The 16562-nt window shown below is 33.1% G+C and overlaps 2 protein-coding genes across 2 annotated transcripts; one reads left to right on the top strand and one right to left on the bottom strand.

Annotated features, from left to right (window-relative positions):
• The first annotated feature begins 3350 nt into the window (after positions 1 to 3350).
• Positions 3351 to 6405, top strand: LOC7492115 (mitochondrial phosphate carrier protein 1, mitochondrial). The gene is made up of 6 exons (XM_002307163.4): positions 3351 to 3737; positions 3945 to 4294; positions 4388 to 4431; positions 4654 to 4868; positions 4957 to 5081; positions 6135 to 6405. The coding sequence occupies exons 1-6, from the start codon at positions 3585 to 3587 to the stop codon at positions 6202 to 6204; spliced, it is 957 nt and encodes a 318-aa protein (XP_002307199.2). The 5' UTR covers positions 3351 to 3584; the 3' UTR covers positions 6205 to 6405.
• An 824-nt stretch (positions 6406 to 7229) lies between these two features.
• Positions 7230 to 12194, bottom strand: LOC7492114 (eukaryotic translation initiation factor 6-2). The gene is made up of 6 exons (XM_024601363.2): positions 11827 to 12194; positions 8532 to 8593; positions 8393 to 8437; positions 8177 to 8307; positions 7882 to 7992; positions 7230 to 7780 (listed from the first exon to the last, which is right to left on the bottom strand). Exons 1-6 carry the CDS (start codon positions 12192 to 12194, stop codon positions 7523 to 7525), a joined length of 975 nt encoding a protein of 324 aa, XP_024457131.1. The 3' UTR covers positions 7230 to 7522.
• Between the last annotated feature and the right edge of the window lie 4368 nt (positions 12195 to 16562).

The following is a 16562-nucleotide window of genomic DNA, read 5'->3' as shown; positions in this document are numbered from 1 at the left end:
TCAAGTTAATTTTTATACAATAAGCTCCTTTTTTTTCTTCTTATCTTTAAGAATTTTGAAAGAAATACTAACAAATAATATTTTCAATCAATCTTGATATGATTGTGATTTTGCTTTTTGTATTATATTTATTTTCGATTTGAATTTAATAAAAAGTGGAAGAAGAAAATTTATGTGAATATTATGATTTGATTATAAATAGTTTATTAAAAACCTAAATAAAAGATTTATTGTTGATATATGAAGAATAATAGATTATGCATGGGCATTAAAAAATATGTTACGCTACCTTTTTCAATTATTATCTAATTGCCAGGAAATGATCTTGCAATAATAAATAATAAATATGATAAATAACTTAGTCAAGTAGTATCATTGGATTGTTTAAAAAATATAAAAAACAACAACGAACGTTTAAGTTAGCTTTGGTTGTGCACATCTTAAGTAACAGTTAACGTGGCTTATCAGAATGTGTGTAGTCTTTTGGGTTGTGGAGGTTATATTTAGATAATCTTTTTAAAATTAGACAAGAAATTAAAATGTAACAAGTTTGGTGATGCATATAAAGAAAATGCTTTTTATTTGGGTTGGCAACTCAAACAAAGAAAAATCCATCACGGGGACCAATCCTACATGATTTCCTAAAAATTCCACCTAAATGCAAATTAAGACTTCCAAGAAAAATTAAAATAGCACCATGTTATTTTGTGTTTATGCATGAACTATTAAAACGACGTCTGCTTTTCTTAGCCATTACTTTCTCTCATTAACCTATTTTTTTCAAAGGGAGTCTACCAATCTTGCTAATAGCTATCTCCCACCAACCTATCTCCTCAAGGGGCACCGGTCTTTCATGTCAATCACCTTTGAGTGTCAGCTTTCTCACCAATGACACAATAAGAAACAATAACAACTCATCTTTTTAGGTTACCTGCAAGGGAAAATAATTATTCTCTATCATTACTTCACTCTTCATAAGGTAAGCTCACATGATCGAGATGTATAAATAAACAAACAAACCCATTTACAAGTTCAATCAAGAAAAACAATCATACATATAGTTCATATGCTCTTCATCATCCTTTTATTTCTTGTACATTATTTCCCCTTTTATATTTACTAACTTAAGTATCGAAGGGTCTCATATTCTAGTATGAAACTTGGTTGTTAGGAGAGTGTGGAACAACTAAGTTCAGTCACATTTAAGCTCGTTAACTGGTGGCCAAGTCTAGTCACCTTTTCAGCCCATCAACCAGTGGCCAAGTCCAGTCGCCCTAGTTAGCCCATCAAGCAAATGCATAAAGACCCATATCCAATTCAAAAAAAATAAAATTGACTTCATTAATAGCATTGTCCGTGGAAACCCGAACAAAAGCTAGTTTATTTTCATCTCACACCCTATCATCAAAAGTTCTTTTCATTGCTAATCACTTAGAAAATCCAAGGCACAAACGAATAATTGACCTCCTCACCACAATTACTCCAGCTCTTTTAGATCTTGAACAACTTTCTCGTCAAATGAAAGTGTTCACTAAAGTCATTCTAGCTACACAACAACAGGTTTGCACTTTTTCTTGACACGTGACACAATATCTAGCTTCACTGCACGTATTGGTAACAGGGTCTAATCCTCACTTTTGAAATACAAGGGTTGGATCCGGGAGGATGGTAAATGATAAATTAAGCTTTGGCTCGTCTTATTTGTTCATGTTCAAAATGAGCTCGAAAGCCACCACTCATACTCAATGAGCTTATCTGGTAAATTTTTGAATTTTGAATTCTTTTGAAAAAACATTTAAAATGTTGAAAATGACGCAAATAATCAAAAATATATTTTTTGGATTTTTGTTTTTTTTCTTTGCTATTTTTGGATTTTGTGGAAAAGTTTTTTAAAAAATAGGGTATAAAATAGGGTTATAATAATTATTTTGCTTTTGTGTGTGATGTTGAGCAACCATGGCTGGAAAAGAGCCCAACAATCCTTGGTGTTTATTTTGCTTTATTGTGTGTTGCAAAACAACCATGGTTGGAAGAAGTTACAGAATGTACTTATATAAGAGGGGATGAAGAGGTTTCCCAATAGATAAAGACATCTAGAAAATAATGTGTTGTTTTTTCTACATCAATTATTGTCATCTGAAATCCTGGTGGTGAGACCTATGATGTGACAGCCCACACAAAGGTATTGTGTTAGGTATTTATGATGGGATGATCCAAATAAATATATTATGTTAGGGGTCTATGGTGAGGTAGTCTGCATAAAGGTGTTACCCTCGATGAGGTGGCTCATACTCAAAAGGATGTTCTTGATAGAAGATAATTTTTAACTGAAGCCTAAACTTGATGATGAGTTCCTTTCAATCTAGAGAGACTGATGCAGGAGAATATTTACAAAAATAGATATTTTTCATAGTTATTTTTATCTCTTTCTATTTTTATTTTTCTATTCTTTATTATGATACTTTTCTAGTTTTTTTCATAATTGGATATAATTGTTTCTAGTTTATTTTTCTATTTAGTATAATTAGGGTTTTCTAGTTTTTTTTTCTATATAAAAGATTGTAATAGTTTTTTTGGCAAGTGGAGACATGAAGGAATAAAATTAAGTATTTTGATAGTGTTCTTATATATATGGTGTTATTGGTCTTTCAAGGTTTTGACTTGTAACAAACCCTTTATCACTACTTTCGTCTGCATCAAGAAAATAAAATATAAAAAATTCTATTTTATCTTTAATATGCATTAATATCAAATTTACACCGATAAAAAAATATTTAGATATTATTTTTTTACTTTAATTTGTATTCAATGTTGGAATTAATAATAGTATAATAACTTTAGTTATAAAACATAGACCAAGCTAATGAGCCAACTTGGGACCTAGTTGGCGTGAGGACTTGACCAATTTATTGACCTGATCTGACCTAATCCAATCAAAAAATCAAGGCGACTCGTGACCTGGTGTAAACTCCGGAGCAAACATCCATTGAATTTTAAATAAAAAATTAATTAAAATAATGTTATTTTGATCTTTTAAAAAAATAATTGATTTAAATCAACCTGAGTTGACTCTTTAAACCTTTGTTCCAGGTTGTATTTTAAAACTATAATAATTATTATTTTTGTTCTTCCTGTTTTTAGTTGGATAATATTAAAATTAAGAATTTTTTATATTAATATTTTAAAAATAAAAAAAAAATATTATCTTCATAAATATGTTTTTATATCTCTATTTTAGAAATAAAAAAAATTACTCCAAAATTATAAAAATAAATTCTTTAATAAACATGTATTTATTTTTTTGTACGGAGAGTATGAAACACTACCTTAGATTTAAAAAAGAAAAAAGAAAAAAGAAAAAAAAGAAGCAACTAACACAGCATAAATTAGGCAAGACATAAACCCTTGTAAATTCTTGCAGAGTTGCTGTCAGATTCTCCATGAAATTAACAACATCTGTCCTGTAAAATCCGATACAACTTTCAGACAGCAATTTTGATTCTGTGAAAGAGAAATTATAATAGGTTTTTGTTTTTGAATGTCTTAACAATTGAAGACAAGTAAAGAACAAGAGAGCTGCTGACATGGTTATGGAGAAAGATCAAAGGAGACTGAAAGCACAAGACTGCAGAGCAGCAACAGGATACTATGCTCTTTGTGCTGTTAGTGGAATGTTAAGTGCTGGAACCACCCATCTTGCAATTACGCCTCTTGATGTCTTAAAAGTAAACATGCAGGTGAATATCTTGCTTAATTCTGTTGTGGAATCTATTATTTGTGTTTTTTTATAGAAGGTTGGATTTTTATCATAGAATGATGTTCTTCGGTGATCCCCATCAAGTGAATAAGTTGTATTTAGGCCTTTTGTTTATTACTTAGTTTAATTGTCTTTTGGAGGGCATCGAACAAATAATATTCATGTTTTTGTTAATTTTGATTTGTAGGTGAACCCCGTCAAGTATTATAGCATATACTCATGTTTTACTACTTTATTGAGAGAGCAAGGGCCTTCTGCTTTTTGGAGAGGGTGGGCAGGGAAGTTCTTTGGTTATGGTGCTCAAGGTGGTTGTCGATTTGGTTTATATGAATATTTCAAGACCCTTTACTCCAACGTGTTGGTTGATTGCAACAGGAGTTTTATTTTCTTTATGAGCAGTGCCTCTGCTGAAGTTTTTGCCAATTTGGCTCTCTGCCCTTTCGAAGCTGTTAAAGTTAGAGTTCAAGCACAGCCCCATTTTGCTAAAGGATTGGCTGATGGGTTTCCAAAGGTTTATAGAACAGAAGGGTTTCTTGGGTAAGGAATTCATAACCCACGCCTTCATTCTTTTGGGTCCTTTTGGTGTCATTATGTGTGTGCTTCAAGGTTAAATTTTTTTCTCTATTGCAGTTTTTACAGAGGGCTTGTTCCGCTATGGGGTCGAAACCTTCCATGTAATTGCACAAGCCTTAAACTTCAATTACTCTAAATTACAGTTCAACTAAATGTTCATCACACCATTTACTGCATCCAACTTTAAGTGTTCCCTTTTATGTATATTATCTCTTTCAAGATCACTTGAATTTGAAATATGAAGGACTCAATAGTCTGAAATATGTGACCTTGATAGTTTCTCAATGCATGAGTACTGACACTTGTGACAACTTTTTCCACAGTCTCTATGGTTATGTTCTCAACATTTGAGCATTCCGTAGACTTTCTTTACTGTAATGTTATTAAAAGAAGGAAAGAGGATTGCTCGAAAGCTCAACAGCTTGGGGTGACATGTTTAGCTGGATACACTGCTGGCTCTGTTGGTAGCTTTATTTCTAATCCAGCTGATAACATTGTTGCTTCTCTTTATAGCAAAAAGGCTGATAGCCTCATTCTGGTATTATCCGCTATTCAAATTGTGTTTTAGGATACTTCTCTTTACTGTTAAAGAACATGACCTAGACAACTTTCTTTCACATAAGCAGGCTGTGAGGAAAATTGGGTTTTCCAACTTATTTACAAGAAGCCTTCCTATAAGGATAATGCTTGTTGGACCTGTTGTGACTCTGCAATGGCTATTCTATGACACCATCAAAGTTTTAAGTGGACTGTAAGTGCACTTTTCCTGACCCTTTTCCTTTATTAAGAAATTATTGCTGTTTGTAAGTTTGTATTAACAATCAATTATAAATAACCTTCACAATAAAATAGCCAGGCTACAATTTGTCAAAGGCGAAAGGAACTTCTCTAGAAGGATAACTTCAGAATAAATGAACCTCACAGAGCAACCTTCTAATCTGGTTTAATGACCCTAATCTGATATATGAAATACCATTTGAGCTCAGTAAATGAGCCACCAAAATCTCATAGTGATCCACATTCTGTAATAGAATAAAATTGAGTTTGGAAAAACAAAAGTCATGTTCTCGAAGGAAAAATGCCAAAGTTGAGAAGGGATGTAGAGTTTGACCCTTAAATGAATGAAATCATATGTTGTGTTCATTCATAGTCTCCAGGCTCTGAGTAATTAGATCCTTGAGACTGTTTACGAAATCCAAGTGTCCAACAATTTGCATTTTGTTGCTTCTGTACACTATGCACAGTGATAGCACATATCTGGAGAGGTTTCTGGTCTAGGGTATCCTAGATATGTCTTATTAGAGGAATGCTTATGGTATCAAACACTGCTGAGGCTTGGACTTGTGTTTTGCCAGGATAAGGTGTGTGCACAGATTGACCTAACAATGACGTATAACATGTGATCTCATGTGCTCTCTGTCTTTTACTTGAGGTGTCTATTTTCTCTTGAATCTATCTCCTATACATGAGCTGATGGCCTCTTCATTATAGATTGTTGGTCATTTAGGTCCCCCCAAATCAACTCTCCAAGATGCGACAGCTAATCTGCAGATTTTTCATTTAGATAAGCACTCACACACTGTCATGCATTAGATAAATAGAGTATAAAAGTTTTTGGCTGAATGCACCTCGGGGTTGATGATACCAGAGTTAGAATTGTATTCCAATTCAAGTTGAAATCCAGTTGCTACCTAATCAGCCAAGTTGCTGAGACCATGTTTGGAAGCAAGCATGAAGAGTATGATATTATTCGAACTTTCTTTGTTTCTGGCCATTATTTGAATTTTGAACTGAAATCTTCCAGGCCTACCAGCGGAGAAGTTAGGACTGACGTAAAAGTAGATGGAGCAGACAAGGCTAATGAAGTGAGATGATGCAACTACCATATGTCTATTTAACTACAGTCTATAGATAGTTTCCCCATTCAAACAAACAGAGAAGCACCGAATCTGTTTCACCTTTGTTGTTGAACTCAAAACTTTTGGATGGCAGCATTTTGAAGCCCTGCCATCGAATTTTTGGCTGCAGAAAATTATTTAGTAATATAGCTTGAGCAACTGCATTTTTTGTTCTAAGGTTTTGCAAGCTTTAATTCAACTTCTGCTGGCAACCTAGCATCATAAAGTTACAATCTATAATGTATGCCAGTCCTGCCATTGTTTGTAGAAAGTTGACTGTATTTCTGCCATTGTATGCCGATACTGTGTTTCTTTTTGTCTAGGGACAGTATCTGCAAGAAAATGAAATAGATAGAAGAGCTTTGTGTTTCTATGTTTGGAGCCCTTGGAAGGGATTTATTCAACCTAGCACCAGGTCTCTTTGTTTTTAGGCATCAAACATTGTTACAGTAGCTTCTTGATTTCTGATGTGTACTTTGGACCGAGTCCTTAATTCTATCTAGGCGATCTGTCTTTTTAAACTAGGTTTGTACCCACATCAATGAATTTCACATCTTTGTCAGAAAATAAAGGAGAAAACAGGATGAATATCAAGGTAAAAAATAAAAAAAACATCGGGCCAGTAGCCCACAAGGTTTGGCAGCCCAACTGCATGCATTTTTAGGCAAAGGAAACATGTTTGAGTAGATGGAAATTCCATCAATCGAAATTTTTCTGCTGCTGTTGAAAAAAAAATGGTATGTAGCTAATTTAACGCAACATGAAGAGTCAAAATTCTCATGCATCAACTAGCTAGACCAGCTCAGAATCAGGCATCTTCCAAAATTAAATCATTGATCAGCTAAAATTGCCAGTCCTCAACTAATAAAACTACCATTCCAAAAGCTAGTGATACGCATGCTTCAGATCTGACCGCAACCTTGCTACAGCATATAGCATACTGCAAGCATACAAGGCAAAAATCTCAAATGGTCGGCATTCAGTTGGAAAACAAATTAACAGAGTTGAGGCATGTATCTTAGCAATCCAGCAATATTGATGATACAAAACCAGCAACAGCAAGCCAACTTTCAGTGTCCATTTTTTGTTCTCCATAGTTATGAAGAACTCTGATGAAATAACAGAGCTTCTCCTTGTTTCATTAGTGAAAAATAGTATTTCAAACAATCTCTTTCATAATAAAACATGTGATGTCGAGCATCAACATACTTTCAGTAAGGACTATCAAGCGATTCAACCTTTTAGGGCAAGATAGCACCATTAATATTTTTGACAGTAGGCCCACATTAATGGCTCATACATAGCTGTCAATCAATGAGTTTCTCATCTCATTCACTATAGCATTTGGCTGAGCTTCCCTCAACTTGAAAACACTCTCAATGACAGAAAGTTCAGTAGCAGTAGTGTCTGAACCACAAAATGCAGTCCAGTCATTCACTGTCAGGCCAGCAGCTATCACTTCACTGCCACGGTTTATTGTTCCAGCCACTAAAGGCACCTGAAGGAGGGTTGAAAGTTCATCCAAGTCTTCAATGGATGTGTGGGGATGGACCTGCAACACAAATTGATCGGTTCAGAACATGATAAGCATACTTGGATATTTCACATCTAGTTGCCTGAATAAGCATCAGCCAAGTATATTAAACATCTTACCAAGCCACCTTTGTTGGAGAAAGCACAGTAGCTGCCCACAAGAACATTACCAGCAATTGTCTGCCTAAAAACTTCTACTCCAAGAACATCGGCAATCATTTCCTCTGTTCCCTGATCAAAACAGTCAAGACTTGTAATTACAGAAAAATTACAAGAAGCTGAGAGCATGAACAAACCTCTAAAAGCATGCAATAATATAGAGTATTCATATCAAATCAATAGTCAACAAGTATATAGTATCAAAAGCACATAAATAGGGAATAAAGAATGAATTCTAAGGAAGAGCTCAAAATACCTTGTCAAGATCAGTGTGTGTTAGAGCAACATGGTCATTGCAAGCTACACAATTTCCCAACGCAGATAATCTCTCATCAACTCTCTGAACCACAACTTGATCAGGTAGACTGTTTCTCAAGTGTTGAAGTTCTAAAACAACAATGATCTGTTAAACCATCAATTCGGCATCTTATACAACTACCCCAAACACCATTTTCACAACTGTATTACTCACCTTGATCAGTAGTAGTATGCGGCACAAGGAGTCCATTTTTGTTTCCTACCATTAAAACCAAAACCAATAACACAAGTCAGAATTTCTTTGTAAGACATCACAAGGCTGCAAAATAACAAAGAAAATAAAAGGCCTTTACCTGCACAAAGTCTACCGAGATTCAAGTCTCGCAGTAAGCAAAGCAAACATACATGAGCAATTTAGATGAAGAGTATATCATAAGTTAATTAGTTCATGTTTTTATTATTTTTAGTTAGGAATGAGTACTCACGTGATGAGTTTCTATAAAAAAATTTAAATGTTCTTATTATATTCATTAGGATTCGGGTATTATACTGTATTAGATTTGAAATAGATTTTAGGTTGAGTTTGACAATATTCATACATTATCCATTACCTATCAAGTAAGATAACTATTAAAAAAAACCCACTCATTTAGAGTAGTAACTGTCTAGTTCGGATTAAATTATCATCCATTATTTTTAGTATTATTTGTACGGAGTGAAATTGGAGAATTTAACTAGAAACAAAAAACATATTTTTTAAAGCAAATTAAATATCCTAAGAAAAATCGGCAATGAATTGAGTTAAATAAAATAACAGTTATTAAACTCGATCCTTGACCCTGGGCTGGGTTTCAAAAAACGTTAACACGGAGTTGACCTGATTTGACCTCGTCAACCTAGGCTGTCAACTTGCTACCTAGTCTATTCGGTTAAGACTCGATTTGATTTAAAAAAAAAATCAAAATGATTTTATTTTATCTTTTTTTTAAAAAAAAATCTTGAAATGTTGTGGTTCTAGGTCAACCCGGGTTTATCTACTCAACTCGTAACCTAAATTGGGTTTAATAACTTTGAAAAAAATATGAAAATACAAATTCAATAAAGAGTTTTTAAAAAGTAAATGTATTGATTGATTATTATTTTTCTAAAACACTGCATAAAAAATATTTTATCTACACTTCACTCCCTATTTGAAATTTTGAATACAATTAGGTGTTTGGGATTGAGTTTCAACCTATTTTTTGTCCAAAATTTTTTTAAAAATTCTTTTGCTTCAAATTAATTCTTTTAGTGTTTTTGGATCATTTAGATGTACTAGTATCAAAAATAAATTTTAAAAAATAAAAAATATTATTTTGATGTATTTCCGAGTGAAAAATACTCTAAAAAAAAATTTTGGAAGTGCAATAGCCCATTAATGAAGTCTTGACTTAGAGCTTTTTTATTTTGAGAGCTAAAGGCCCAACAAGTTTCTTCCAACCCGATCTGAAGAGTGTGTTATCATCCTTTCCTTAGTGCCCCTAATTAACCATTTCTCCCATATTTGATACCAATTATTGAGGAGATTTTGAGCATTGGACTCTCCAATAAAAAGAAATTCCTTTTATCCTCTTTAATTTTTTTTCATTCCAAGTACGAGCAGGATTTAATTCAAATCGATTGATACTTAAAGATGATTTCAGTAGTTAAATTAATTGAAGTCGCAAAATCAACAAAACTACTCTATGACAAGTTGTGCTATCAACTTATTGCATCTCTATTTCCTAGGATTTTACACGAGACTAGTTTTGTTTTCTGCATTCCTTTACAAGTATAAATTTGAGGTGTAACAAAGAGGCTTGTGATCTTTTTTTTAAACAAATGACGTAAATCCATAACATAGAAGATTCATTCGATCAAAACCTGGTAAGAAAAAAAACCATAAGTAGATAATAGTCAAACTCCATTTATTATAAAAAAATCCAAGTTAAAAATAGACAAGTCATGGAGAACATATTGATAGTGTAAGTAACCCTAGGCCAACAATTTAACCTTGAAAGCTTCTGCCCGATTGTTTGTCTAGATCAATATTCAAATAAAACTTGTGGGAGTTGCTATGATGTGAACTGATTGATTCGGCAAGTCCAAGATCAACTTGGATTACTAGAAAAAATATGAGTTGGCCTAAAAAAAAAGATGATATTTTTTTTCTATTGATTTAATATTGAGACGGCGACATATATATTGGATCACACACGGTCAATCGGGGTGAACATCAAATGTGCTACCTGAATAATAGACATGACCATAAGGCACTAACTTGGTCGGCTAGCTATCTCTTTCCTTTCCCTTTCTCTATTCTATCAATACTTAGGTGGGATGGGATTTGGGCTCTAATTAAAAAGTTATTATTGGATTAGAAAGTTATTATTGAATTAGAGATTTAATTAAATAAAAGTTGGACTCTAATTAAAAAATTATTAGGGAATTACATATTAAATTGAATGAGTTAAATGAGATTCAGAACTTAATTGAAGAGTTATTATCAAATTAGGGATCAAAGTGAAAAAAAAAAAAGTCGGCACATGCGCTAGCTTATGAATAGGAGTCGCCGGCTTCAAGCAACGCGTGCAATCTCTTACCGCCCCCAAAGGTGATATTCTTTGGTGTCTATAGTAGCATCTCGACATCTTTATTCTTTTTAGGTGGTGCGTGTAGGATACTCACCATTATTTTCTTCCCTTTTTTTCTTTTTTTTTATCTCTCTATCTCCCTTGGATTCTGCAATTTGATTTGTTTCTTCTTGCTTTATAGCTTTTCACTTTTCTTTTATAAATTTTAGTTCCTCTTGTTCAGATTTCTTTGAAAATGAAAAATCCAACCAATTTTCCGCACAATTTAGCGCAAACCCAATGATTTGATGTTTTCGACTTTGTGAGAAGGGCACAACAATTGATGAAATTAAAATACCAAGGCCAATCATGAAACAAATCAATACAAAAGGATCAAATAAAAAAAAGTAACATGAAAAAAAAAACAAAAACAAAAAAAACAATTGCAATGTGTGAATCCAGGCAGACTAGGAGGACTTCCAATTACCCAACCGGGAGGGAGTCGTCTCGAGGAGATTCGGCTTGCCTCAATATCTAATCCTTTTGAAATGGTAGTATAGTCCCTTAACTTTTGTGATGTTTGAGTTGGTCCCTACCAGTTACCATTAACACTAACTACTAACCATTCCACTTGTTAAAAAAAAATCATTTGAATTCAAAGCCTTGGAATTAAAACTCTCGAAGTTTAAACTACAGGCGTGTCTTCTTAGGAATCATGTGCCACTATATATTTCATGCCACAGAGGTATTAGTCTCTGGAACAGGAACAGCGCGACAAGCTAGGCCATATTTCAAATGCAAGATTAGCACCATCATTCGACGTTGATCGCAGTCACATTAGTGATCGACAAAGTAATCCATCTATGCAAATTAATGTTGTTGAATGGTGCCCAGACAAATAAAAAGGTGTTTGATCAAGGGATCGATCTGGGAAGAAAAAAGAATATAATGCAATATAAACTTAGAGATGCCAAAGTATAATAATATGCTAATCATACAAGACGAGAAAGGGAGTGTGCATCTGGATTACAAAGCCAAGCTGTTAGCTTGTCCATACCTAAAAGCAAAAGATCGAGTCCTATAATACTCAACCTCCTCCTGCTGCCACTTTCCATCATCGAAGTTCTTTGTATAACTACACATATCATAGTTCAAAAACACATGCCTTTCGTTGCTGCTTCTGTTTTTTGCATTCAAGATCCTGCAAACCTTCCTCTTTAGCTTCACAACACAAGCCAAGACCGCCCTCCTCCCCATTCCCACCACTAACTTTATCTTTCTTCTCGTAAATCTTCCAGCCACCCTTTCAATGGATTCCCATGCTCTCATTGTCACGTCGGCATGTTCCATATTCCTCTCTTCCCTGTAATGATCTACATCACTGGAAGACAACAACCTGCTGCAAGGAGAGTCTGTTATTACCATCTAACTTCCTCGCTTCTTTGATAAATGTCTCTACATGCCTTGTTTGTTAATGGAGGTACATTTATATTGACTAGGCGATTTGATTGTTTTTTGTTCAGAAGTCAGAATCAAGGACATGAACATTGTATTTAATTTTGTTGCAGCGTGAGAATGGCTGTTGCCTTAATACTATATACATGTAATTAGGGGAGATAGATTTGGTCACTTTGACCTAGCAAAGAGGCACCACTCGTGAAGAATCCAATGCTTTTTTTTTAATCGTTGAGATTATTCTATAACCAAGCTTTCATGTATTTCAACCTAGATCATTTCACATGTACTTGGTATATTATACAAATTTTCTTTTCCTGCAGGTCTTCTATTATATTTAAATCTCAGATAATAACATTAACATGTATATATATCCACTTGGCACCCAAATCAACATTTCAAGCGTTGGAGAATATCCAATGTTTAGGGACTTAAAAATTTGCTAATTTATGGACCGTGGAGAGCCCCCCTTTCAAGAAACCAGGAATTCCCCTTAATTGGTGGCAAATTGAAGGGCAACTAGGGCATTGTAATGTGATTTAATGAGTTAGTGTATTCCTAGATAAGGGTGCTTTTTATGCCGCGGACCGACACGATTTTTTTTTCAACTTAAAAAAAATACTAAAGCGATGCAAGTGTTTCTATAAAGTTTTAAAAAATTAATATTTGTGTTATTTACTCGAATATATTTAATAAACTCGGTTAATTTAAATAATACAAATAAAAAATTGCAACAACAATAAAAAAACTGGAAAAAAAATTGACAATGTAAAATAGATCAAAAAATCGGACTTGAGCCTATCCGAGATAGCATGTCAAATCTGCAACTTGGTCGTGATTTCGGGGTTACTATGTCGAAAGCATACTAAATAAAACTATAGGGCTCAATTATCAAACAATTCAATGTTGAATGGTAAAATTAAAAAAAAATTATAAAAAGCAAAGAAAAAAGATATCTGAGCTAACCCGGATTAACTCGCTAAACTTGTAATAATAGGCACAAGATTGAGATAACCCTATATATAGAAAGAAAATTAGAAAAAAAAAACACAAAGATCAATTACTAGTAAATAAAATGTTGAAGATTAATGATTTGGAAAAGAAAAAACATTTAAAAAAAAAGACTAGAAAAAGATCAAAGTCAACTTATGCTAACTTTTGAAACTTGCGATACTGGTCATGAGGTTAGGACTAACCCATAGAATGAAAATCCTAAAAAATAACGAAACAAAATTCTAAATCATTAAAATAATGAGAGATGAAATTTAAAAAAAAAATGCAATAAAAAATGATCCAAAACAAAAGAAATGAGAATTAAAAGAATGAGAATTAAATTTGATATAAAATAATTTGAAATCAAATGCTGATGATGAAATTGAAAATATAATTCAATTAGAAAAATGATAACAAAAAACAAACAACAATCAAAAGAATGAGAACCAAAATTTGATATAAAGATTAAATCAAATCAAATGATGAGGGGCAAACTAAAATAAATCAATAAAAAAAAGATTAAAAAATAGCAATCAGAAGAAAGAGGATCAAATTAGATCCAATAAAAAAATGAAATAACACATTTATATTTTGGCAAGAGAAGAGGGAGAAAAGAGAGAGAAGAAGAAAAAATTCATTGGAGCCTAACCCTCACGCTGTTGTGTACATGGCCACATCACCAAAAAGAACACAGCGGGACGCTTCCATTGCCGTCCTAGAAGGTGATGTCTGGACGTGGGATGATGTAACAAGCACCGTTCGAAGGGCACATGCATCGTATACGCCAGCTACTTTTCATTTTAAAAAATATTTATATTAATCAAAAGACCAAATCATCTCTATCAACTTTTTTATTACAAAAAAAAAACAATTTGAAAATATGAAAAAAAATCATTGGATGTAACTTTAATACTTTTTGCTTTTAAAAGTAATATAATCTTTATATTATGTTTTTAAAACATATAAAGACTGAATTGCCCCTGTTCATTTTTTAAAAAAAATTATTTTTTAGAGTAACATAGTTATTATATATTTAAAAAATGAGAAGAATGAATTATATTTGATAAATCTCATACTAACTAATTGACCCTATGAAAAAAAATCATTTTACTCCTAAGAACAAGTTGATTGATTTTTTTGTTGAAAGAGTAAAATAATAATTATAGTATTGTAATGAAAAATAATTCATGTTCTATATGCATAATGGATTCACCGTGCCTTTCAGTTTTTTTATTAATATTTTATTGGCCATGGCAGGATCGTTGAATAGAGAGGTGGTTGCATTCCGAGATGCTATTGTCACTATCAGTTCTGGTTATAGAAACATCTGCATTGGCCCACGAAACTACCACCATTATTCATTTATGATCTATGCTCTCTACAAACCATGCTGCCCTTATAGCATGTGAACCACCGCATATTTGTCAACGAGGCCATAGTTATAAGTTGTACCACTCTAATCCCTGTAATTAAAAATAAAAAAAAAAGTTTAAGATGATCCTTGATTTGGAAAATTATTTTCATAAAAAATAAATTTATAAAAATATTTACCAATATCATGAAAAACTTATTATCAAGTAGTTTAGTAGGTGGGATTATTTGGAGCATCTTCTTTATGCTTTGAAGGGTGTGCGGTAATGGTTGCAAGTGTTTTTTTTTTAGAAATATATTAAAATACTTGAAGCATCTTCTTTATGCTTTTGAGGGGGTGTGGTAATAGTTGCAAGTGTTTTTCAATCGGAAATACATTAAAATACTTGGAGCATCTTTTTTATGTTTTTGAGAGGGTGTGATAGTGGTTGTTTTTCAAAGTGATTTTTGCTCGGAAATACATTAAAATAATATTTTTTTTATTTTTTAAAAATTATTTTTGACATCAACACATCAAAATAATCTAAAAACACCTAAAAAATAATTTAAAGTAAAAAAAATTAAAAAAAATAACTTTTTTAAAAAATACTTTTGCGAAAAAAAACTAACAAACGAGAATGATTAGCCAACTTTCAACACATCCAGTGATTGGAAGTAGCTGTGTTCAATTAATTGAGGATGTGACAATGCACCAACCAGATCTAACCTGATTTCTATTTTGGATCGTCCTGGAATTTAGCATTATCTTCTGGCTTTTTCTACCCCTATAGCTTTATATCATGAATGGCCACATTAATAATCAATCATATTGTTTGTCCTTGTATGTATTCTGGGTGAGGCCTTCGAGTTTTTTTTTATACCTACAGCTGCTGGCTTCCCTTTTCTCCCTAAAAAGCTTCTTGTTTAAAGGAGAGGTCACTTCAATATAATAATAAGATTCCGTCACTACTTAGTGTGTATAACCCACCATCTTTTGTCTATGATTATGTAATGATGCATGTATGGCATTGCACAAGGCAAAATTAAGCAGCTAACAACAATTTCAAGCTGAGTGCAAATCTATATTAGTGAGAGCTGAATTCATATCGGAAACATCAAATTTTACATTAAGATCTACATGTCACCACTTTGGTCAAGTTGTCAAGTTTCAGGGGCTGTGTGGTATCAGAGGCTTGGATTCTGTACCAGTTTCCATGGCAATAGATTATTTACAGTTGGAAACAACAAAGTACTTGACAGATAACACACAGGATGGATTTCAAATCCAAGCTTGCCAGCTCTAATCTAGACTGATCATGTGAAGTTGTACGAAGCCCAGGAAATTATCAGCTTCTTTGCCACAAAATCCTGCGATGCCTCCCAACTAACTGAACCTATCAGGCCACTGATGTTTCCCTTCCGAAGTGGGGATAGATAGGTGTCTCCCTCACAGATCACAGGTCATGAAAAGTGGTTTTCGAATGCACTCTCTTGGAGAATACACCTCCAACCCCTTTGATGAGCTGTAAAGGAGACAAACAGGGTAAAGATATACTCGATTGGCTCTCGGTATTCATGGGCATGGAGCTCAATAAGATGATATTGTTAGCTCTGATTCTGGCATAATAGCCAGAGGTAATAATGAACTGCCGTTCATTGTTTTCTTCTCTTTCAGTGTTTTCACCATATGTTGGTCGTTATTTCGAATGAATCCAAGTACAACTATAATATCACAAATACCAAGCAAGAAAATGATTAACTAATGGCTAAAATGAACTTAAAACAATGTCATTTTTGTGAAATTGACATGTAAATATGTATCCGTTGTAAGCATGCTAAAAATAAAGATGCTCATCTTCCAACTTGTTAATTTAATCAGTCATCATTCATCAATTAATTTCTAGATAATCGGAAACATGAGATGCAGTGTACGTAAGCTCTTTTGTCTACGATCTTCTGTAAAGAGTCTAGCAAATAAACAAACTATATCGAAGT

The sequence above is a fragment of the Populus trichocarpa genome, chromosome 5 (genome assembly GCF_000002775.5).
Source record: "Populus trichocarpa isolate Nisqually-1 chromosome 5, P.trichocarpa_v4.1, whole genome shotgun sequence".
Classification (NCBI taxonomy): Eukaryota; Viridiplantae; Streptophyta; class Magnoliopsida; order Malpighiales; family Salicaceae; genus Populus; species Populus trichocarpa.
This window is presented reverse-complemented; position numbering and strand designations above follow the sequence as displayed.